Genomic DNA, 26390 nt, shown 5'->3' with positions numbered 1-26390 from the left:
CTGTCTTTTAAAAGTAATTAGTTACATTACAATATTACTGTCTCTAAATTGTAATGCGTTACACTTTTTTAAGTTACTTTTGAGTTACTTTCATCAAAATATCCACAGACCGGTATGTCTATTAATGTTACGTTGTAGTTTAGGTTAAACACGGATAAGCACAAACCACATTAATACATCCATAAATAACACCGGTAAATATAAAACAAAGTGTTATAATGTACAATCATTAAACACAATAAATAGCCTATAGCAGGGTTCCTCAAATCTTACCCTGGAGGTCCAATGCGCTGCAGAGTTTAGCTCCAACCCTGATGAAACTCACCTACCTGTGATTCTCTAATGATCCTGAAGACCTTGATTAGCATTCTCAGGTGTGTTTGATTAGGGTTAGAGCTAAACTCTGCAGTGCATTGGACCTCCAGGGTAAGATTTGAGGATCCCTGGCCTATAGGCTATTTTAAATTGTTTTGACATCCTCCAACATCCTCCTCACATGAGCAAATATGTGTTTGGCCCGAGCTCAGGCTGAACAGCACGGATTGTACTACGCAGTATACGCACTATTTAATTTTACCAGTGTTTCTATATTTGGACTGTATTTTATTCTTATAATGATCAGACTGCAACGTTTGCAATACTGTGTGTGCGTGAGGCGCCGGCGCGATCGAAAAGCGGAACAACTCCGTCATTTTTGGTCATACAGATCATTCAAAACTTTTTTCTGTCATCTCGGTTTCCTTTCCGTGAACTTTTGTAGAGAACTCAGCAGCATATGCCACTCAGTCTTTTCCTTTCATTTTGAAAATCTGTTAATTGGGCTATTTATGTCAGATATATTTCGCATATTCATTCATTTTATGGTTATTCACTGGTTATGTCGTACAGCGCTGGCCTGTCTTGGATCAAATTGATCAGCTCGTCTTCAATAGCTTCGTTCCACACAGCCATAGTTGGTTTCGAATTGTGCGAATTGTGAAATGAAGACAGCGAGCCGGTTCCCTCTTGACTCCTTCCTTTGCTTGTTACGTCACTTCACGTTCAAGTCCTGATTCGATGTCTGAACAGCCAATCAGAGCGCTCTCTTTCCCAGATGGCTCCGACAAGCCCGATGCCGTTTCAACATGTTGAATCGGGCAAACTTTGGCCGACGCGAGCCCGACGAAAGCTGACGAGAGCCGACGTGCGGAACACACCGAACCAACGCGCTTCACCGACGCCTACCAACTGCCCCACGAGGCCAGACGGCCGATCGTCGGCTTGGTGTGTCCCGGCCTTAAGAGGACTGATCGCTGTATCTGGTTTTGAACCAGCCCGTGTTTTCAAATGTGTTCTGTGTATTTTCTCATTCTAAAATAGTTTTAGGACTTTCTTTGGTGTGGTCAGCATTTAGTCACGTTCGGTATATAAATATGTCTTCAAGGCATTTTTCTTACCTTTACAGCACATTTCGGCTAAGTGTTATCACCTGTTGGTTGCTGTCAGTTGTGGTAGTATATCAAATTGTAGAAAAGAGCATGTATCACAATTTAATCGAAGCTGAGCGGCAGCTAAGCTCTTAGCAGCGCTATGACGTAGATGGCAAGTGTAACATCTATATCAAAAGCTCTTTGCACGAAAATGAAAGCAGATTAAAGAGTTTTGGTTTTCACTCCCATCCAAGTAAACTCTGCGTAGCGCTAACACCCTCCTTTCCTCTGCTACAATTAACCTTTTATATCCTCTTTTCGTCTAAGAAGACAATATGTTCCACGTGGGAGATCGAGTCTGTTAATCATTTTTGTGGAGGAAATGCCAAGAATTGATACATTACAAACCATTGTTATCCATCGCTCGCTCTCTGTTCATCAAAGTAGACAACGAAGGCCAGATGTTGTTTGTGGAGCATTTTGCCGGGCAGCCACGTGTGTTTGGTACCAGAGCGTTGCTGTTTAATGGAACTGGTAAAACTTCCAGCTCTTTGGATACGGAGTTGCTCCTGTGATGGATTTGGAGTTGTTTAATTGAAATGTTTACCTGTTCAACTGAAACAAAAGATCCTCTATATGTGTGGTCAGGGTCAGACTGTTCCCTGAGTCTAATAGAAGCCTTCTTTTCTTTCTCGCTTACTTTTTTTGGATTTTGAAGTTTTTAATTGTAATTTTTAACCTGAGGCCTTTCTGTATGTGTGGTAAAGGGCATCCATTCTTCCTCCATTTTTCTTGGTCTTTTTGGTCATTTTCCTTTCTTTCTTTTTACCTTATTTCCTTCCTTTATTCCTTACTTTCTTTCTTTCTTTCTTTCTTTTATTTCTTTCTTTCTTACTTTCTTTCATATTTTTTTACTTTCTTTTCTTTCTTTCTCACTTTCTTTCTTTCTTTCTATCTTTCTTACTTTCTTTTTTCTTACTTTCTTTTTTTTCTTTCTTACTTTCTTTTCTTTCTTACTTTCATTCTTTTCTTTCTTACTTTCATTCTTTTCTTTCTTACTTTCATTCTTTCTTTCTTACTTTCTTTCTTACTTTCTTTCATTCTTTTCTTTCTTTTCTTTCTTTCTTACTTTCTTTCTTTCTTGCTTTCATTCTTTTCTTTCTTTCTTTCTTACTTTCTTTTCATTCTTTCTTTCTTTCTTAGTTTATTTTCTTTCTTTTCTTTCTTACTTTCTTTCTTTCTTTCTTTCTTTCTTTTCTTTCTTTTCTTACTTTCTTACTTTTCTTTCTTACTTTCATTCTTTTCTTTCTTTCTTTTCTTTCTTTCTTTCTTAATTTTCTTTTTTCTTACTTTCTTTTTCTTTCTTTCTTTCTTACTTTTCTTTCTTTCTTTCTTTCTTTCTTTCTTACTTTTCTTTCTTTCTTACTTTATTTTCTTTCTTACTTTCTTTTCTTTTCTTTGTTCTTTCTTTCTTTTCTTTCGTTCTTTCTTTCTCACTTTCATTCTTTTATTTCTTTCTTTCTTTCTTTCTTTCTGTCTTTCTTACTTTCTTTCATTGCTCATTGGCAACAAAGGTGTTTTTGTATAAATGTACATTTTCTGCTTCTTCGCTTTGTACTGTGTGTAATGAACTTGATACTGTGTTTCCTATTCCTATCCTGTTCTGTGAATGTTGTAAACTATTTGCTCTGTTCCGTATTTTAGATGGTATTTTTGGTAGGCTAGATTTAAAGTTCTCAAAAACAATGTTTATTTATGGGTATGAGAACTCCTGCAGTAAGAAGGAAATTTGTACTTTTTCCAACTTTTTGCTTGGACAGGCAAAGTTAGCCATTTGGAAGGCTTATAGAGTTGAAATGGAAGGTCGGAAGTCAATATGGGCAATTTGTTTAAAGCTTAAGTTGAATCTAGGATTCGATTGGAATATGAATATTATCGAGTAAACAGTGAGAACAAATAGTGTTTAAATAAGGGTTTCGTTTTTATAGAGGATAAAAACCTTTTTTAGAGTTATCAAATTCTTATGTGTATGTGAAATTGGTTTTTAATGATAAAATAAATAGTTTGTAAAAGTCAAAAAAGTCTTCCTTCTTTCTTTCTTTTCATTCGTTCCTTCTTTCCTTCTTTTCCTTATATCCCTAACAGAAACTTTCTTTGCTTACTTTTTAGTTTTTCCTTTTTCTTTTTTCTTCTTCCTTCCTTCCTTCCTTCCTTCCTTCCTTCCTTCCTTCCTTCCTTCCTTCCTTTTTTTCTTAATTCCCTAATGCCCTAATTCCCTAACAGGAATTTTTTCTTCCTTCATTCCTTCCTTTCCTTAATTCCCTAACAAAAAACGTTTTTCTTCTTTCTTCCTTCGTTTCCTTACTTCCCTAATTCCTTAACAGAAACATTTTCTTTTTTTCTTTTTTCTTCCTTTCCTTTCTTTTCTCACTTCCTTAATTATGTAATAGAAACAGATGCTTTTCTTTTCTCAATATGTTTTCAAGGGCCTCAAAAAATCCTTTCTTTCTTTCTTTCTTTCTTTCTTTCTTTCTTTCTTTCGTATCCCATAATTCTTTAAAAGGAACTTTTTCTCACATCCATCCTTCCTTTCTTTCATTTCTTTTTCCATGTCTGTCTCTGTGTCTCTATTTATGATTTCTCTCTCTCCTCTGCTGCAATATAGATTTAGTTCTACACATTCAGCTTCCCGGTTCACCGCAGGGGAGAAACAGTAATGTCTATGTGTCTAAGTAGCAACAAATCAGTTTAGAGGAGACATATGGCAAACATTGTGGAAAAGCTTTAGGCTCGAAACACTAGCGGCTCACATGAATCCAATTCACAGCTGTTGCCTCTGTATGTTTTTAATGGAATCCTCTGTATTTCATAGGCAAAATAAATATTTTTGTACACGATGTCTCAGTGTTTACCACAGACACGTGTATTTCAGTCAGGGTTTATGTTCTCCCTTTATCCTCAGTTGATTTATTTTGTTTCAGTAATGCACAAATCTGATACTTACATCAAGGTATTGATGTTTCTCATGCCGAATGTAGGAGTCGTTTGAGTCATTTGAGGAATGTTGTCTTTGGCTCAGATGCTGAGAGAAGGGTCTTTCCTTGAACTGCTAAAAATGTTATGCACTCTCTGTAAGACAACATCTAATCATCCCATTGGCTGGCTGGTTTTTACATATAAGATGCCAGATCTTTTATGAAAATGCATTAGATTTTTTTTTTTCCTCTACCAACATCTGTTAAAAAAATGCTTTAAAGTTGAGTGTTTTTCCACAAATTTAGCCATGCCTTTTATTTTTCTTTAATTCTAGATAAATCAGAGAGATATTAATGTTGTTGCATGTTGTTTAGTTCCTAAATGAGGGCATACTAGGACAGGGAATTCCCAAATAAATGGTCACCCACAATATGTATTATTCTCTGTATAGAGCAGCAGGCAGCACAAAACCAAGTCAAGTGCTTTCACATGTTTGAACTGTTAGCTTACCAAAATCTGACATGAATTAATACACCTTTCTGCCAAATAGTTAAGCGAGCCAGGTGTCATCTTCAGTGATTTCCAGTGTGCTGTGTAATGTCATTTTCTATTACTTTTGAGTTTTGATTTACTTGGCAAACATGTTTATTTTCAGCACTGACTTTTTTTAATTGAATGTTGCATATATAGCAGTTTTAGATTTGCTTTGAACAAAATTGTGGGTGATTCTGCTCTAAAATGCATTGCAAATTCTCTTGGATAGGTTGGGATCCTTATACCTGGCTGGACCTTGATGTTTTAACAAAGTAATAAGAATCAGAGATGGTTTTTGGTCAAAGCCCATGAAAGTTTAACAGAGGGCAGCCAGGCATCGTAGTGTGGTCATGTCAACCCAGGTCTTTCCCAGTAAAAAATGGGACTGAGGCATGAGAATGGAACATGATGAAAGAGTATAAATTCAGCCGTATTTGCCAGACACCTGTACTTGTAACGACTGTCAGACAAAAGCTTTAGATTGATAAAGAGGTGGGGATATCTTGATAGGTATTTTTTATTTAGCTTATTATTATTTTCATATCACCATTTGTCAAAGAGAGTTAAAGTGTCAAGGAGCACATTTGTTGCAGTGTCTTATGGAAACACTGCACATGGTTGATACTGATGGCTTTAGTTATGTAGACGTTTTATTGGAAAACTTTTCCCTGCAAACCTGCTGCTGTGGGGAACTGGACTGGAAGCTTTCATGCCAATGCATGACGACACTTAAAATGGAGAGAATGAGCATCTAAGAAGTGTTAAGCTTAAGAATCAAGTTTGTATACTGAACTTTTATTATACTGGCAATATTATATTCTCTAATGGTCTAATGGTTAGAGAGTCGGACTTGTAACCCAAAGGTTGCGGGTTCGAGTCTCAGGTCCGGCAGGGATTGTCAGTGGGGAAGGTGAATAACCAGCACTCTCTCCACCCTCAATACCACGACTGAGGTGAGTCCCTTGAGCAAGGCACCGTACCCCCAACTGCTCCCCGGGCGCCGCAGCAATGACTGCCCACTGCTCCGGGTGTGTGTTCACGGTGTGTGTGTGTTCACTACTGTGTGTGTGCACTTGGATGGGTTAAATGCAGAGCACAAATTCCTAGTATGGGTCACCATACTTGGCCTCACTTCACCTCCTTTCCTTTCCTTTTTTTTTTTTTTTTTTTTTAGTTTGGTCACTATAATGTTATTCCTTTAATGCATGATTTACCTTCCTTTCCAAAGAAATCGTCTTTTATTATCTTTCTTAGAAATAAGGCAAATCATAAATTTCAAGTACTAAATTTCCCCCTTCAGTGTTGTTTTCTGAGAACTACACCAACAGGTTTGCCAGGGGGCTGGTCAGTGGTTGCCAAGGTCACACTGAGTCTCTGACGCAAATTTAAAATCATATGTTTAAAATTATACGCATAATTTTGCCTGTCTGTCTGTCCATTCCTCCATCTGTCTATTATTAATCAATCAATCAATCAATCAATCAATCAGTCGATGACATAATAAATTAAACAACTGGTTGATAATACATTTCTTAATTTAAATACATTATTTGTTAAGCAATTAATTTGTAACCCTGGACCACAAAACCAGTCTTAAGTAGCATTGGGTATATTTGTATCAATAGCCAAAAATACATTTTATGGGTCAAAATTATAATTTTTTCTTTTATGCCAAAAAATCATTAGGTTAAGTTCCATTAAGATATTTTGTAAATTTCCTACCCTAAATATATCAAAACTTAATTTTTTGTTAGTAATATGCATTGCTAAGTACTTCATTTGGACAACTTTAAAGGTGATTTTCTTAATTTTTTGCACCCTCAGATTCCAGATTTTCAAATAGTTGTATCTCGACCAAATATTGTCCTGTTCTAACAAACCATGCCTCAATAGAAAGCTTATTTATTCAGATTGTATACATCTAAATAAAGGCAGAATTAAGGCAGTTTGATTCCGAAATTTTTGCAATCAAGTCTAAGTCCGATTCCTGGTTCTGGAATTGATAGGATTTGATTCCAAGAATCAATTAAACACTGTTGTTTTTGCTTCTTGTTTTTTAGATTGAAGAAATCTAATTTTGTCATGACTGCAGGATATAAAGATCTTAGAAAGTAGAATTCTCATAATAAAAATTCTAAAAATGATGATACATTTCTATATTTTAAATTGTAATTTTGAATGCATTCCCCATGAAATTAGTCATAGCCCTCAGTTTAGCAGTGGATATATGTTTATTGCATGAATGGAACAAGACATGAAGTGTCTAAAATACACGTGCACAGTTCAGCTAAATAATGTTTACTTTAACCGTGTGCTTTGCACAAAAATATATACTGTACACTGAAACAAAATAACCAGAACATTAATAACAACACTTATATAAGAGCTTGTGGTTTATCTATCAATCAGATGCGCTCTCGGCCACTAATTTGTGCTCTCTGCGTTTGGTTTCAGTATTATCATTGGCTGATAGAAATGTAAAAACAAATAGCATTTTATTTAAGATGGAAATAAGATCAAGACCCTCGATCATGTCATGATCTATTCTGTCGCACAGTGCTCAAAATTGTGGACAACATAAGCCACTTCCACCGTAAAATAACTTCTAAATCGTTTTTTGAATTGGTTCATTAAATTGAACTATCTGAAATAACCTTTTCACGGAAACAAATCAGACTTCTAATAACTATTAGCAAGCAAGAGGCAAATTAATGGGTGCTTAACGGAAGGCTGCATCCTCAAACTCAGACAAGCTCAGTTCCGACTCATTTTCATTTAGTTTATTTTTGTGAATTGACGTTTAGTGACGTTTGATAACGTAGCAGCCGAGATATGCAGCCTTTCATTTGCAGCCACCCTTAGATAATCTGTGTTGACCTAAAAACGACTCTAAATGAGGAGTTGATTCGACTTGATGGGAATTCCAAGGCATTGGGAATCGAGAGTCGATTCCAAAGGTTGTAATCTACTCTCGTTTCCCAATGCCTAGGAATCGGCGGAAAGTGGTGTCCTCCTTGGTCTGTGTCCGTGGAACCCAGTGGTGTGTAGTGTCCGTTAGACTGTCTGCCTTGAGATGTTGCCACCAGCAGAGCCCAGATTCATCAGGATGGCCTTGGTGGTGATCCTTGGATTCTTTTTTACCTCTCTCACTATCCTCCTGGCCAGCACAGCTGTCACTTTTGGCTTCCGACCACGTCCTCTGAGATTTTTAACAGTGCGGAACGTCTTGTATTTTTTATATTACTTTGCACTGTAGCCACTGGAAACATTTAGATATGGTCTTATAGCCCTTTCCTGACTTGTGAGCAGTCACAATGCGCAGCCGCAGGTCCTCAGTGAGCTCCTTTGTCCTAGCCATGACTGTCCACAAACCAACAGCAGAGAGCTTCTGTTTTTCACCTGTTGAGTTGATTAAAACAGCTGTTTCCAATGAACCAGGGTTAATTAGGATGCTTTAGAACAGCTTGGACTATTTGGAATGGTATAGAACTTTGGATTTCCCCATAGACTGTGACAGTTTGCAAAGGGTATGAATAATTTTGGACATGCCACTTTTTGTTCAAATGTAAATAAAAGCTGAGGAATATTTTTTTTTCCACAATGATGCCTCTTGTACAACGTCTTATTATCTTTTGGGAGAAGCCTGTGTCATTTCCGGTCAAAAAAAACTGGGGCTTGACTGTAAATGTAGGTAAGTTTCATTTGAAAAAATAAATATTTTGAGCAAAAAGCTGAGAAAATCGTGTTATCAGATATTACATCTGAATCATATTCAGTATGATGATCAAAGCACAGTCCTTTACCACGATTGAAATTGCAATTTCACTCTGTAACATTGTGAAGTTTGCAATTATATTTCCTACAGCACCATTTCCATTCAGTTTTCCCGCTAAAAACAAATCCCCCATAAATAATCTTAAAATATCAGGTGTTCCTCAGTTCATAAATGGCACACAATTTCTATCTCATAAAAACACACTTGCGAAATTTTCCACACATCAAAGTTTTATTGCCTTTTTACATCATTTCACCTTTTTTCAACATAAAACAGAGATGTTAGTGCTTGTTGTCAGTGGAACTGTGTACGACTGGATAAATATGACCTGAAGTGCTGCAGTCGCTCACAATGTCACTTTTCATTAACGTCTGCGCACGTGTTCTTCAACTTTCTACTCAACAAGCACTGTAAATACTTACTGGTGACAGCAAGCACATAATCACACACTCTTTTCCCCTTCACGTTTATCCTGGCATCATGTTCTCAGAAGCCTGGTATTTTTGAAGAAGAGGCCTCCAGGAAGACAAGCAGGGCGACCACCGCTTTTAAAAGGTTTCCCATCCCTGGTTTCTCTTTGCTATGAAAGGCACACGAGGCTCATGTCCTGTGACGCATGCAGGCCAGCTGGGCAAACAGTCTTTCCGTCCACTTCTTAATAAGAAAGGCAAAGCACATCAGCCCCACAGGTAACTTCTGTATGGGCTCTTTATTTGGATTTTAGATGGCTGACACTCGCAGCTCGATCTGGGTCACACGTCTCGTGTGAAATCAAACCACTGACATCTTCTCCGGTCGAAATGTCCAAACCACAGGGTCTCCATCCCTAGCGTGTTCCACTGACTAGGGGAGCAGGGAAACACTTGTTTTCATAGCATGTGGTCAGAATCAGCCAGGGTTTTTTTAGGGTGAGGGAAATCCTCATGCAAAACAGCGTCCTGTGTTCCCATTGCAGAGGCTTTCCTGAGAAGATGAGGCTGTTTGTTTTTTTTGCGCATGCATGGTTGTCTTCTAATGGCATATCATTAATCATTCTTGATTAGAGTCACTTAAAACGAAACAAACAAACAGTATGTTTTAAATAGGTTGGTGGCCTAAAAACAAGGGAGATCAAAACAGCTTATTAGGTCTTGTAAACTTAACAATGTTTTCTTCACTTTACAGAGACCATGTTGAGTTTCGTGGATGACATTATGTCAGGGGCCAAATCTCCGTGTGTGATGCTTGGGGACATCCCGGATCCCCTCTCTTCTATCTCCTTGATCGTACGCTGCCTGGAGCCAGACACCACATACATGTGAGTTCCTGGACAAAAGAGACCCATGACTTTATTTGCCCTGATTTTTCAAAGTAGCAGCTTTTGCGCTGAAATTAATCAGAAAAATAATATTATAATTCAGTTATAGATTATTATTATTACTATTATTAGAAATAAAATAAAATAAATAAAATAAACATTATCACTTGCATTGAATGATCCTTCATGTCCACTTCGAGAACAAATATTATCATTTTCTAATATTATTATTTTCAACATGCATATCAGCATATATAATAATAATAATACACTTAAAATATTATAAATAATGTATCTAAAATGCATATTGGCATATTCTATAATAATAATAAAAATAAATAAATAAAAATAATAATTATTATTATTATTAAGGCAATATCATTATGCATATATACATATAAAATATTTATATTTTAAATATAATAATAATAATAATAATAAGATAAACAGAAATAAAAGAAACATTTCTACTGTCTTGACAGATCCTTCATCTCCAGATTGAGGGCAAATTGTATCATCATTTTCTAATATTATTATTTCCACAATGAATATCAGCATATTCTATAATAATAATAATAATAATAAAGTTAAAAATAAAATACAAATATATCTAAAATGCATATGGGCATATTTAATAATAATAATAATAATAATAATAATAATGATGTTTTTAATTAATAATAATGATAATGTAGTGTGTGTGTGTGTATGTAATAATAATTATTATTATGATTTATATATATATATATATATATATATATATATATATATATATATATATATATATATATATATATATTAATCATAATAATAATAATTATTATTAATGTCATATAATTATTATATAAGTATAAATGTTAATATTATAAATATAATAATAATTAGTAGTAGTAGTAGTATTAATGTAATGATAATAAAAGTATTATAATTATTTTTAAACTTAAGAAAAACAAAAATAAAAGAAACTGTGTCTTGACAGATCCTTTCTGTCCACTTTAAGCACAAATATTATTAGCATTTTCTAATAATAATAATAATAATAATAATTATTATTATTATTATATTTAAACATCTGAAAAGTTAGAGTCATCCAGGCTTAATGTTCTGAATCTGATGTTATGCCAGGTTGCTTCAGCATTGAACACCTGTTTCCTATGCCTTTGCCTCACCACGGTAAGACGTATTCAGGCATATTCATTCAGAGTTTAGTGAGAAACAAAACATAAAGGCCCCACTTTTGGCTGGTTGATTCTTTTGGACTTTGAACTGACGTTCAGTTGCATGTCTTCAGTCAGATGAGGGACTTTAATATCTGCGTGAGTCTAAGCAATTACATCCAGCTAAGGCTGTGAAAATCCGATAATGATTCATGTAAAATATGTCTGGAGTACTTCCTACCCATGTCAATTTTCCAATATCAGTAGTTGATTTAGAATGTGCTTTTCACTAAATGACTTGGCAGCATTTGTAGCAGGTAAGGAACCTTCTTGGAAAGTATAATTGGTCCAATCATCACTTTTGTATGAAAGCTGGTGACATCAGCCCGACGTCTTCTGTTGAATGTGATAATTGCATTGGGGGCCCCTTTCTGTGTTCGACTCCCTTGAATAGTTGTTTCGTGACCACCTACATCCTTTTCTCAGGAACGTTCATTTTTATGCCACAGGGAAGAACATGGTCTGTACGTCCAGTAATACCGACTCAATTTGAGCTAGTTGTACATGCTTCAGATACAGCTGGGGAAACATTTCATACTTTGGAAAGGTTTGAAAGCGCATCAAAGAGTGCACTTCGTGGTAATAGCAGAAACAGCAATAGAAAGATTGATGTGTTAAAGGGGGATGCGTACAACAAGAAAAGGTTCAAGTAAACACTTGACATTAGTAGTATATTGTGAGAGTAGATGAAAAACAGGAACTACAATATACAATGAATAATGATGTTGAGGAAGCTTAATAAAAAGGTAAATTATGATATAAAATAGTCGTTCTCACTGTAAGCTTGTGACCTAAAAATGTGAATTATTATATTATTATATTATATTATAAATTAATTGTTCTCACTCAAGGGTTGTGACCCAACAATGGCCAATATGTTTAATAAGAAGAAAATTTATATATCTTTAAATTACATTATTTTAAATCTTTGGTTCTTACTGGAGGGTTATGACACAAAATGTCCAATATGTTTATTAATAATAATAAAAATTATAGTAAAATTAATATACAGAAAATAAATTATAATTCTAAAATTTGATTAGATTCGATTTGATTAGATTAGATTACATTAGATTAGATTATAAATCACTGGCTTTCACAGGAGGGTTGTGACTTAAAAAAAATTGCCAATATAATTAATAAAAAGAAGAATAATATATCTTTATTATATTATATTATATTATATTATATTATATTATATTATATTATATTATATTATATTATATTATATTATATTATTATGGTAAATTATGGTAAAAAAAAAATAATAATTTTAGTTCTAATATTCTATTCTATTCTATTCTATTCTATTAAAAAAAATCAGTGGCCAAAATGACCAATGTTTATTAATATTAGTACATATTATATTATATTATATTATATTATATTATATTATATTATAAATCACTGGCTTTCACAGGAGGGTTGTGACTTTAAAAAATGGCCATTTTTTTTAATAAGAAGAAAAATAATATATCTTTATTCTATTCTATTATAAACCACTGGTTCTCACTGAAGGTTTGTGACCCAAAAATGGCCAATATGTTTAATAATAAAACAATAATATATCTTTATATTAAAATAATAGTTATTTAATTTTAGCTTAGTTTACTTTACTTTACTTTAGTGGTTCTTACTGGAGGGGTGTGACCCAAAAATTGCCAATATGTTTATTAATAATAGTAAATTATATATAGTAATTTATAAATATAATTATATTTTGTTATATTATTTCATATTATATTGTAAATCACTGGCTTTCTCTGGAGAGTTGTGATCCAAAAAAATGTTAATATGTTTAATAATAACAGTAAATTAGAGTAAAAATGTATTTAAAAAATACATTTTAGTTCTAATATTATATTATATTGTATTGTACTATACTACTATTTTTACTGGTGGGTTGTGACCCAAAAGAAAAATAATATTTATTTATAGTAAATTACTATTTATAACTTTTTTTTAAGCCAGTGGTTCTTACTAGAGGGTTGTGACCCAAAAATATCCAATATGTTTAATAATAATAATAAATTATAGTACAAATATAATAAAAGTAAATGTATATTATATTATATTATATTATATTATATTATATACCAATGGTTCTCACTGGTGGGTTGTGACTAAAATATGGCAAATACTACTACCTCTACTACTACTACTACTGCTAATAATAAGTAACCATCATCATAAATGCATATTAAGAAATAAACACACCATAAAAGCCTTTTATTGCATATATAAAAAGGTTTGTGTTTCATATTGGTGTATATTCTTACTCTAAAATAATCCCTGAAGTCTGTAGTAATTGCAGCATTTCTTGTGTTGGTGTGTGTTCGTGCAGCTTTCATGTGGGTATTCGATCATGTAGGTGCTTGAATTTATACACCCTGCTACTTTTCCTCCTGATTTCCTGTTCTACATGTTCTGCACATGTGCAGGCAGTTAGCGCACACATGCACTGTGAACATGCAGGGCACGCTGAAAAGATTACACAAGCCCACAGGGAGGATTGGGTCCTCCTTACGATACCTCTTTCCAAATGTTTTTGATATTTGACCGTTGTTCAAAGAAGCACAGACTGTCTTTATATTATTTATGGACCTGTCCAGTGTTATTGTCAGCTTCATTTCAGAGTTTTAAGTTTCCAAAAAAATACAGTGGGGTCCAAAAGTCTGAGGCCACTAGTGAAAATGCTTCTGTTTTGCGTCATTTTTGTTTTTGTATCTTATTTTATTTTTTATTATTATTTTTATATATAAACAGTTGTATAAAAAGTATGCTAAAGTTATATTAAGTTTTTTTGTTTGTTTGTTTTTGTTTTTTGAGTATGAGAAAAGACTATAAGCAACCCTTAAAGAGCAGGGTTCTCTTCGTCCATCAAACACATCTAAAAAAAAAACTAAAAAAAACTCATGTTTCCCAACCTCACATGCACTCTCACTTGGCACTTTGTAGGATCTCACTGCTGCCATACTGCAGGTGGTAGCTGTTTATAATATCTTCCACTAGATGGAGATATCACTCAACCTAATCTTTCCAACCTGCGCCTCATAGCCCGCGGCATATATCATCAGTGATAGAGTAATTGCAGGGATCTTTTAGGAGTGAGTGGGTACACGGCCACAGCTGCTTGCTATTGTTCAAGTTCAGTTGTCTGCACTTAAGGGATCCTCAAATCAAAGCCATGAGCCGAAGGTAAACTCATGCTTACGTAATGGGAGTGGTGCAGTCATGCATTTTGATTTTAATAGAGGTATATGCTGTTATATGATTACATAATTCACACACTGAAACAATTTGTTTAGTCAAAACTTCAAAGGACTCCTTAAAAGGTAATGGTTCATAATTTCCGAGGTCTATTTGGATATGTTATTTCAATCTAAATGTGGGAATAAATCCAAATGCACTTATTTATTCATTTAACCTTAACCCTGACCTTATTTGTTTTAGTAGTAATAAATAAATACAATTAAAAGAATAAATCCGAATAAACTTATTTATTCATTATTTGAAAATATATAATTAATAAACAACAAGAATAAATTATTATTATTATTAATAATAGTATTAAATGTGACCCTGGACCACAAAACCAGTCATAAGGTTAAATTTTACAAAACTGAGATGTATACAACATATGAAAGCTCAATAAATAAGCTTTCTATTGATGTATGGTTTGTTAGGATAGGACAATATTTGGCATCTATTTGAAAATCTGGAATCTGAGGGTGCAAAAAAATCAACATACTGAGAAAATGACCTTTAAAGTTGTCCAAATTAAGTTCTTAACAATGCATATTACTAATCAAAAATTACATTTTGATATATTTATAGTAGGAATTTTACAAAAAAAACTTAATGTAACATGATCTTTAATTAATTTCCTAATGATTTTTGGCATAAAAGAAAAATCAATAATTTTGACCCATACAATGTATTTTTGGCTATTGCTACAAATATACCCCAGCGACTTAAGACTGGTTTTGTGGTCCAGGGTCACAAATACTACCATAGTACCATAGTAATTATTAATAAGTAATCATTAGTAGTAGTGATAAATAATAAATTGATAAAAATAATCCATCCAAGTACACATATTTAATGCAATGCATACATTATAAAATATTTTTAAAATATGTCATAAAATAATAATAATAAGAAGAAAACATTATTATTATTATTATTATTATTATTATTATTATTATTATTATTATTATTAAATGCTACCACTTAAATAACTAATAGTTGCTATTATTAGTATGACATAAATACAAATAATGAATCTAAATACACTTATTTTTAAATACTATTTATTTATTATTTATTATTAATTACTAGTATTTATTAGTAGTATTTATTAAACACTACCACTTCTACTACTATTAATCATTAGAATTAGTATTAATAAATAAATCCAAATACACTTATTATTAAATACTATTTATTACTAATATTTATTAGTAGTATTTAGTATTTATTATTAAATACTACCACTTCTATTACTAGTTATAATAAATAAATAAAAATAATAAATCCAAATACACATATTTATTCATTTAACCTTAACTCTGACCTTATTTGTTTTGATAAATGTAATTATTTGACATGCATTGTACATTCTAAAAAATATAAGTCAAGAATATAATAAGAAATTATTATTATATTATAAAAAAAAAATTTTTGGATTGGAAAAAGAATAGCCTTTTGGTTAGCAAAAGTGCTCTAAACATGTTGGTGCTTATTCTGTAGATGTGTTTCAAAGTTGGCCTGCAACATATCCCAATCATATTACTGTAGAAAAATACTGTATTTCGTACTTGAGAATCAAATAAGTGACAAATGTCTAAATGTGCAATCGCAGGTTTCGGCTGTGGGCGGTGGACAACACAGGACGGCGTTCCAGTCCGAGTGAGGTGACGATCAAAACCCCCTGTCCTGCTGTGGATGATGTCAAGGCTCAAGGTAGAGAATTGCTTGCATATGTAGAATAAACTTCTTAGGTTTGGAAAGCATTCATAAACTTATAAGTCATCTGATTTGTTTAATATTAAATTTCCCCTCAGAAATAGCAGACAAGATTTATAACCTGTTCAACGGCTACACCAGCGGGAAGGAACAACAGACGGCCTACAACACGCTCATGGACCTCGGCTCACCAACCCTCCACCGAGTTCTTTACCACTACAACCAGCGCTACGAGAGCTTTGGAGAGTTTACTTGGCGCTGTGAAGATGAACTGGGGCCCAGGTTTGTAAATTGATTCTCCTAGAAAAAACCTAGTGTTCTATCCACCTTATTCTTCAAGTGTGTTCATAGTGAAGATAATACATTCAAATAATAAGGTAAAACAAGCATGCATGCTCTTACGGGAAAAATAAGGCAGAAATTTTGTATAGCATCCCAAATTAGTTTCAAATTCATCTTGACTTACAGTTGATTTCAGTCTCTGCAACACTGAATACATATATTAAGTATAATGGTCAATTTGTGATTCGTTTATCAATTTAATTACTGTTTTAAATTTGTTTTAGTTATAAATGTTAGAATGCATGTGGGAATGTTAGGGGGACACATACATTTTTATTGATTGCAATTAAACCCGATATCTTGTTTTACAAGCTTTCATATGTTTTTTTTATGTTTTTTCATTGCTCCCTAAATTACATAGTAAACACATATTTTTCTATTACGGATCTCAACATGTAATTAGGGTATTTGCGCTAATTAGGTTTAAATTAAATGCAATCAAACTGATTACAGTACGTTTAAAGGGTTCGCTAAAGCATCGCGCTGACCGCAAAACAGGGTGGTAATCTTTATACACCCTCCAAAACAAACCAAAGACAAATAAGGTCTGGATTTTCGAATTGCACTGAAATGCTTTCTAAACACAGCCATGTGTTGGATATAAAACTTGAACGCTTCCTCGCTGATGCACAGTAGAGGCAGGTGAATTTAATTTACGGCCATTTGGACAACCGTACCTGAGGCCTCGGTTCAAATTAAAAGGTTGTATTTAATTGTCTCCATGTTGCAAGGTTTTGCTTTTTTGCTCCTGAGTTACTGCATTAAAGCACACTTGTATCAAGCACTATCCCACCCAGTGCGACTGATGAGAGGGAACCAAAATCATGGTAGTTTAATCAAATTCAGACCTGTATTTTCCAGAGGAGTCGAGGTTTGGCTAGTTAGCATGTTTTGTTTTTCTCTGAGGAGAAAAAAAGGTACAAAAGGTGTCACTCGGGTGGTATTCTTTTTTTTATTTACCCTTTATTTAAAAGGATAGTTCACCCAAAATTGAAAATTACCACACGATTTACTCACCCTAAAGCCATCCTAGGTGTATATGACTTTCTTCTTTCTGACGAATACCTACGGAGTTATATTAATAAATATTCTGGCTCTTCCAAGCTTTATAATGACAGTGAATGGCTGTTAAGATTTTGAAGTCCTATAAAGTACATCCATCCATCATAAAAAGTACTTCACACAGCTCAGATCCTCATTTTGTACTCTCTTGTTCTCTCCACGTTCGTCACTTCTCACCGGAGCATATACTACGCCTACGTCATCCGCTGTAATTAATAAATAAATAAGTAAAAAAAAAAAAAAAAAGTCATTATATATTATTTTTCTTTGTTATCTGCTGCATTTTGTTTCAAGGTGTGCGTTTCAGTTAGTTTTTCATTTTAATGTGTATTTTATCTTTATATTTATTAATTAATTTATGCTTACATTTGATCGTTCTTTTATTTTTTGCAACATAATGCATTTAATAATTTCATTGTATATCAGTCAAAAGTTTTTGAACAGTAAGATTTTTTTTATGTTTTTAAAGAATTCTCTTGCGCTCACAAAGCCTGCATTTATTTGATCCAAAAGCAGTACAATACAGCAAAAGCAGTAATATTGTGAAATATTTTACTGTTTTCTATTTGAATATATTTAAAAATGTAATTTATTCCTGTGATCAAAGCTAAATTGTAAGAATTACTCCAGTCTGAGTGTCACATGATTCTTCAGAAATCGTTATAATATGTTGATTTGCTGTTCAAGAAACATATTATTATTAATAATATTATTATCAATATTTAAAACATTTTTTTCAGGATTCTTCGATGAATAGAAAGATCCAAAGATCAGCATTTATCTGAAATAAAAAATATACACTATACCATTCAAAAGCTTGGAGTCAGTATGTATATATATATATATATATATATATATATATATATATATATATATAGAAATTAATATTTTTATTTAGCAAGGATGCTTTAAATTGATCAAAAGTGATGATAAAGACATTTGTAATGTTACAAAAGACTTCTATTTCAGATAAATGCTGTTCTTCTGAACTTTGAATTCATCAAAGAAACCTGAAAAATTCCACTCAGCTGTTTCCAACATAATGATAATAACAAATGTTTTTTGAGCAGCAAATCAGAATATTCGAATGATTTCTGAAGGATAATCTGACTGGAATAAAGATGCTAAAAATTCATTAAAATGTAATAATATTTCAAAATTGTACTGTTTTTGCTGTACTTTGGATCAAATAAATGCAGGCTTGGTGAGGAGAAAAGATTTCTAAAACATTAAAAATCTTACTGTTCCAACACTTTTGATTGGTAGCGTATTTATTTAGTCAAATCTCTCCATAGCATATATTTAAATTGTATTTCGGATTTTTTTTATTTATGGAGTGGATATTTATTAATAACCTTTCTGTAAAGAGGACTCTGTAAGTGCTAAAGGTTAAAAGGTTTGTTGATCCCATGTTGAGTCAAGTGATGTCCTCGGCAATCCCTGAGATTTGAGAACGGACTTGAAATTATAGTAGGTTAATTAGTATTAATTGACCCCCTACAGCTGTCTTCTATGACAAATGCCTCGAGATAACCCAAAAACAACATTCATTCATAATTAATTCATCCAGATATTTGCACAATGAAGGGTGCGTGTGATCATGCCCCTATGATCGACCCAGTTCCATGAAATATTGCGCAAGTTTCTTCAACTTCAGATAAGCTGTTCCAGTGGAGGTCTGGGGAGATGGGCCATTATCTCCCCAGCATCTGTCTTCCAAACAACTCTTATGCGTCATTTCCAATCTCATTGCGTCCATACAGCATTTTTTCAGACATAGGATAGGATGGAAATATAAACAAGCAGAATTTGTTTCTGTCTAATGCAAAAGTCAAGCAGTTCACTGGGGTTTCCTCATCGGCAGCGTTTAAATGCAATTTTCATGAGCTAGTCATAATACAAGATAATTGTAATTAAACTGGCCCCCTCAGCATATTATAAACGGGCTCAGACTTGTTTTCTTTCTTTTCGAGATATCAACACACAAATTCTTCTGACTCATTCCTAATTGGTGGTTCTATTGGTTGGACTGACTCACGATCTCTAATTGGTGGAATTTCGGTGCGTTCGGTCAAAGTTCTTTCGCTTAAGTGCACTTACTATAGGAAACCGCATCGTCTTGTGAGTCATAAGGCCAATCCAAATGGATGTTATGGAAGTCGATAGCGATGTGGGTGGAATGCAGCTGATTGTTTCCTCCCAGACTAGTGCAAGAGATTACTGAAAGCGAGAGTGAGAGAGAGAAGCACTGGCAAAAACGTACCTTGGAATTAAGAGGCCATTTTCCACTTCCATACATGCTGGGATTTATGGTGACAACCGTTGCTATTTGGAGCCCAAAACGGACTTTCTTGAAAAATTAAAGGATAACAAACCACAGGGTTTTGTTTTAAGCAAATAAACATCCAAATTCTTACGACCACTGAAATGTGGCAAGATATTAAAAACATAAATACACTCAAAAGAATGATATAAATGACAGCATCTCTGCAGCAGACGGGAATATTTCTCGTTTAATAAGCTAGTGATTTCTGACTTCATTAAAATTCCATTATTATACGTTGTGAATTAATTGCAAGCCAAAGTAAATAACCAATGTATACAGTACGTTGTCACTTGAAACCTCAAAAAAATTGCATAAGCAATCAAACAAGACGTCGTGCGTTCGGTCGAGTCGGTTTTAGCCACATTTTAATTGTAAACACACTTAAAAATGCACTTAGCTACCCCAAAGCCTTGTTGGTCCACACAGATTTGGTATTTATGCGGCAGAGTGTTGAGCTTCTGGTTTGGCAGGGGTTTGAAGTGAAGCTATGGCTCAGGAATGAGGCGCTCTTTCCGTACTTCTGGTATTGCATTTCAGCTTCTTGTCTTTTGCGAAGGATATTGGCGCTTCGTCGCGTTCACACATACTCAATAAATGCCCCTCTCGAGTCTTCGTCGCTAATAGAATTCGCAGGTACTTAACCTTAGCTGCCGTTCACCTAATCGGTCCAGTGTTACCTCAGAAGCTTCTTGATGGGAAAAGGTTTCGTTTTCGAGGCTTTGCCTTTACGGTTCGATATGAAAACACCACATGCTTAATTTATGGTCAAACTCTTCTGTCCAGATTTTGAAGAGCGTCGTTTAAGGGGTGCAGACAGAAGACCTGTGTTTTAGCTGAATATGGCCATCGCCTGCAGTTTATATTTATTATATTGGAGTCTCCCATCAATCTTTCAGTCTCATGCTCCGGAGCAGCTTGTGAGGTGGGCATTCTCAGAATGGATAGACGGAATGGAATGCTCAATGTTTAAACCACCGGAGGAAGAAAAATTTCAAACCAGTGTCAAGAGCATTGCGTAATAGTAATATTATAAAAACTATGCAGAGTATCACAATGGGTGTTAGCAGAAAATACTAACTGGAATCACTTGCAGAGCATGTGATGTGAGCTGTGTTGTTAGTAAAAAAAAAAAAAATTGATAGTACAGAAATAAAATAAAATTATGAAAAATTGATCAATACACTGCCATTCAAAAGTTTGGGATCAGTAAGATTTGTAATGTTTTTTAAAGAAAGTCTTTTTGCTCTTCAAGGCTGCATTTATTTGATTAAAAATACAGAATTTTTTTTTTAAATATAGTGGTTTTTATTTTAATATACTTTAAAATAGATTTATTTTTGTGATGCAAAGCTGAATTTTCATCAGCTATTACTCAAGGCTTCATTGTCACACAGTCCTTCAGAAATCTAATATACTAATTCTAATATTCTGATATACTGATTTATTATCAATGTTGGAAACAGTGCTGCCTAATATCTTTTTGGAACCTGCGATACTTTTTTTTCAGGATATTTTATTTAAAAAAAGTTAAAATGAACAGCATTTATTCAAAATAGAAGTCTTTACCATTACTTTTTATAAATTTAAAGGTTGTATCAGCGATTTCAAGCCTGAAACATAAAGTGTCAAATTCAGCTGACCTTTCTTCACGATCCGTCTCTCTGGTCAGCCTAGGGTCCGAGATATGCCAAAAAAACAATCGGTGCTATCAACTATTCCACAGAAAAACAAACAGTGTTCCAACCAATCAGCGTCAGGGGTTTGGTGTTGTGGACTTTCGCTCCGCCTCCCTCACATCCCTGCACCAGTAGGAAAGTCCACAACACCAAACCCCTGACGCTGATTGGTTGATGTTTGATGTTGGTTAATGGTCACATTACATGCAGGTAAAAAAAAAATTAATTAATTTAAAAAAAAAAAAAAAAAAAATATATATATATATATATATATATATATATATATATATATATATATATTATTATTATTTTTTTATTATTATTTTTTTTTTTACCTGCATGTAATGTGACCATTAACCAACATCAAAGAACTGTGAACATGAAACTGTTATTCCTAAATATTAAAAAAATAGTTATTTAAAAATCTCTTCATTCGAAAAAAGTTTGGGAATCCCTGGATTACATGTAAATAAGAAATAGCGTGAATTTGTCAAAAAAAAAAAAAAAAAAAACATGTCCAAGACAAAAGCATAGTAACACATGGTTAAATAACACACTGAGCAAAAATTCATCAGTTCATCAGTAGTTAATGCAATGTTGAAATGATGAGTAAACACTTCTTAAAAATGAAATGATTTTTGCAAATCCAGTGGTCAAATGTTGTGTGGCCCTTTTAATTTTCTGTGTAATTAATAAAAAAATAATAATTATTTAATTACTTTTAAATTAGTCAAATATTGAATATATATATATATATATATTATTAAAACTAAAAAGCTGAGGCTATAATAAAAAACATATTATAAGAGAAAAAAAGAAAATAAATAAAATTTAAATATTATATAAAATTATTTTAACCATCAGACTGCAAGATGCATATGGAAGCCTATGAATATTAAGTCAAATATTAAATATATATTGAAAAAGAGAAAAAAAATTAGGGAGAATCAATAAATTATGAATAATTTATTGCTATTGTGTAAAAGTAATTTTTAATCCATAAAAAAGTAACTGTAGTCTGATTCAGAGTATTTTAAAATGTAATTTAGTCTTAATTTTTGGAATCTGATTACGTAACATGTAAACTACCCAGCTCTGGAAATATGTTCCATATGCATTTAACCCAGAAAATCTGTAATACATAAACATGAACACACATTACTAACCAAATATCATCTTTTGTGTTTGCTACTGCAGGAAAGCAGGATTGATCCTGTCTCAGCTGGATGAACTCAGCGGTTGGTGCCGGGGTCTCCTCCAGGAACCAAAAATTGGCTTGCGCAGAGCATCCCTCAAGTATCTGTCGTGTCGTTATACAGATACCAAAGCGTTCGGGCTCAGCTGGGTGAATCTCGGCCAAGACTTACGTAAGGCCTGTGAAGATCAGATGCTCTCCGTTATGTACAATGATTATGGAGAACCTAAGGAACTTTAAACCAACTTGGGCAACAAGAGGGCCGGCCTCCTCTTTAGGGCTTTTCTCTAGAGAATCTTCTCCATCCGTTTTAACATGAATCGGTCATTTAATGAAGAAGAGGAAAATATTTTGTGAGAACATGAGCAGCCCATGGTGATTTTTCAAGAAGTGGTAAAAAAAAAATGTACAGTGTACAGTCAAAGGAAAGTTGCATTAAAGTGTCATTTAGACCTAGTGGTGTATTTTGTCAAATAGTGCATACACCAGCTTGTATAGGTAGGACTTTTTCACAGGAACTAAAACTGTATCTTCTTAATGTGCTGAAAATGTCTGTCTCTGTAGTGCATATAGATATGGAAAGAGCTATAGCAAATGTAAATGTTACGTAATTATTAAACACATTACTAATGTGCTGAATGTAGTATTCCAACTAAGGTATGAGAGTCAAGAAACTGTACAGGAGTTTTTTTTTTTAAATATGAGCAGTATTATGAAAATAACCATTTTAAAGTTGTGTACAATACCATGTCTTGTTTATGTTTTATTTCCTATTCCAAATAAAATTGACAAAATGAACTCAATGATTATTTTATTTTTCAACTGAAGTTTGAACAAAAGTAATGATGACTGAACAGTTTTTAAAGTTGCGATGAAACTTATAGCAACAGATCTTTTCTTATGCTTGACAAACATCAGTGAAGCAAATTATTGAGGAAAAAAACTGCAGGGCGGGATCATCTTTCTGTCTACCAATTTTTGATTGGTTGGAGGTAGATTGTAAAGTTGATTGTAAAAAGGGGCGGGGAAGACTGAGTTATGACATTTTGATTAAGAATTTTGACATTTAAACAATCCTGGCAGAAATCAATAAAATAACAAGCATTTAGAAAACAGATTTTCTTTAGTATTTAATTATATTTTTCTTTCTTTCTTTTTAATGGTATTCTATTATTTCTTTTTCAATATATATTTAATATTTGACTTAATATTCATAGGATTCCATATTGTAATTTCAGTCTACATCTGATGGTTAAAAATAATTTTATATAATATTTAATCATTTCTTTGTATTTTTCTTTTTTTCCCTTATATGTTTTTATTATTTCTTCAACATTTTCGAGTTTTAATATATATATATATATATATAATATATATATATATAATATTTGATTTATTATTCATAGGATTCCATATTGTAATTTCAGTCTTCATATTGCACTGTTTAATGGTTAAAATTATTTTATGTAATATTTAATTATTTCTTTATATATATGTATTTTTTTTTACCTAATATTCATAAGATTCTATATTGTCTATATTGTCATTTCATCCTCCATCTTGCACCATTTGATGGATAAAAATAATATGATGCAAGATTTATTTACTAATTTCTTTATATTTATCTTATGTATTCTTAATATTACTATTATTTCTTCAACATTGTTTTTTAATATATATTTAATATCTGACTTTATATTAATAGAATTCCATATTGTAATTTCAGTCTGCATCTTGCACCATTTGGTGGTTAAAAAGATAATATTTAATATTTAATAATTTCTTTATATGTTTCGTATTTTTCCTTTAAATACTATTCTATTATTTCTTCAACAATGTTTATATATTCAATATTGTAATTTCCAGTTGCATCTTGATTTTCTTGAATATTTATTCATTTCTTTATATATTTTTTCTTTATAATACTATTCTATTATATAATATTTGACTTAATATTAATAGGATTCCATATTGTTATTTCAGTCTGCATCTTGCACCGTTTGATGGTAAAAAATAATTTTTTGCTATTATATTTAATCATTTCTTTATATTTTTCTTATTTATTTTGTTATAATACTATTTCTTCAACAGTGTTTTTTATGTTTAATATTTGACCTAATATTCATAGGATTTCATATTGTAATTTCAGTCTCCATATTGCACCATTTGATGGTCAAAAATAATTTTATGTAGGCTAATATTTAATATTTAAACATTTCTTTATATGTTTCTTTTTATAATACTATTATTTCTTCAACAGTGTTTTTTTATTTATATATTTAATAGTTGACTTAATATTGATAGGATTCCATATTGTAATTTCAGTCTCCATCTTGCACCGTTTGATGGTTAAAAATAATTTTATGTAGGCTAATATTTAATCATTTCTTTATATTTTTCTTTTTTTATAATACTATTATTTCTTCAACAGTGTTTTTTTAAATATATACTTAATATTTGACTTAATATTCACAGGATTCCATATTGTAATTTCAGTCTCCATCTTGCACTGTTTGATGGTTAAAAATAATTGTGTAATATTTAATAAGTTCTTTATATTTTTCTTTTTATTTTGTTATAATACTATTATTTCTTCAAGTGTTTTTTTTTATATATATATGTTAAATATTTGACTTAATATTAATAGGACTCCATATTGCAATGTCAGTCTGCATCTTGAATTATTTAATGGTTATAAATAAGTTGACGTACTATTTAATATTTAATAATTTCTTTATATTTTTCTTATTATAATACTATTCTATCATTTCTTCATATATATATATATATATATATATATATATATATGTGACCCTGGACCACAAAACCAGTCATAAGGTTAAATTTTACAAAACTGAGATGTATACATTATATGAAAGCTCAATAAATAAGCTTTCTATTGATATGTCGAGATACATCTATTTGAAAATCTGGAATCTGAGGGTGCAAAAAAATCAAAATACTGAGAAAATCACCTTTAAAGATGTCCAAATTAAGTTCTTAACAATGCATATTACTAATCAAAAATTACATTTTGATATATTTATAGTAGGAATTTCACAAAAAAACTTCATGGAACATGATCTTTACTTAATTTCCTAATGATTTTTGGCATAAAAGAAAAATCAATAATTTTGACCCATACTATGTATTTTTGGCTATTGCTACAAATATACCCCAGCGACTTAAGACTGGTTTTGTGGTCCAGGGTCATATATATATATATATATATATATATATATATATATATATATATATATATATATATATATATATATATATATATTCATAAGATTCCATATTGTAATTTCAGTCTGCATCTTGCACCATTTGATGCTTAAAAATAATATTAAAAGACATCTTGAATCTTGACATTGATTTCAATCTTAATTTAAAACAAAATCATACTGAGCACAATTACAGACATCAATTCACCAAACAACTTTAACAGTGTGTATTTATACTTTATTGATATGACGGTAAACCTACACTTTAACAGACAGAAGAGCATACAAAAATAGTATCATATATTTCCATTACAATTGCTATAAATGAGAACTGTATTTTCCCAAAGCACACATGCATTTCACAGGTTTTGCATGTACATGTAGAG

The 26390-nt window shown here is 32.3% G+C and overlaps 1 protein-coding gene across 1 annotated transcript in view; it reads left to right on the top strand.

Annotated features, from left to right (window-relative positions):
- The window catches only part of astn1 (astrotactin 1), a 344209-nt gene extending 320634 nt beyond the window's left edge, over positions 1-23575 (top strand). The window contains exons 28-31 of the mRNA XM_073849391.1: positions 9859-9991; positions 16073-16173; positions 16275-16458; positions 22780-23575. Of these exons, the coding sequence (XP_073705492.1) occupies positions 9859-9991; positions 16073-16173; positions 16275-16458; positions 22780-23017 (656 nt within the window). The 3' untranslated portion in view covers positions 23018-23575. The remainder of the gene's footprint in view (positions 1-9858; positions 9992-16072; positions 16174-16274; positions 16459-22779) is intronic.
- The last annotated feature ends 2815 nt before the right edge of the window (positions 23576-26390 follow it).

This window comes from Garra rufa, chromosome 10, assembly GCF_049309525.1.
Source record: "Garra rufa chromosome 10, GarRuf1.0, whole genome shotgun sequence".
Lineage (NCBI taxonomy): Eukaryota > Metazoa > Chordata > Actinopteri > Cypriniformes > Cyprinidae > Garra > Garra rufa.
Note: the sequence above shows the minus strand (reverse complement) of the source record. Positions and strands in the feature narration are given on the sequence as shown.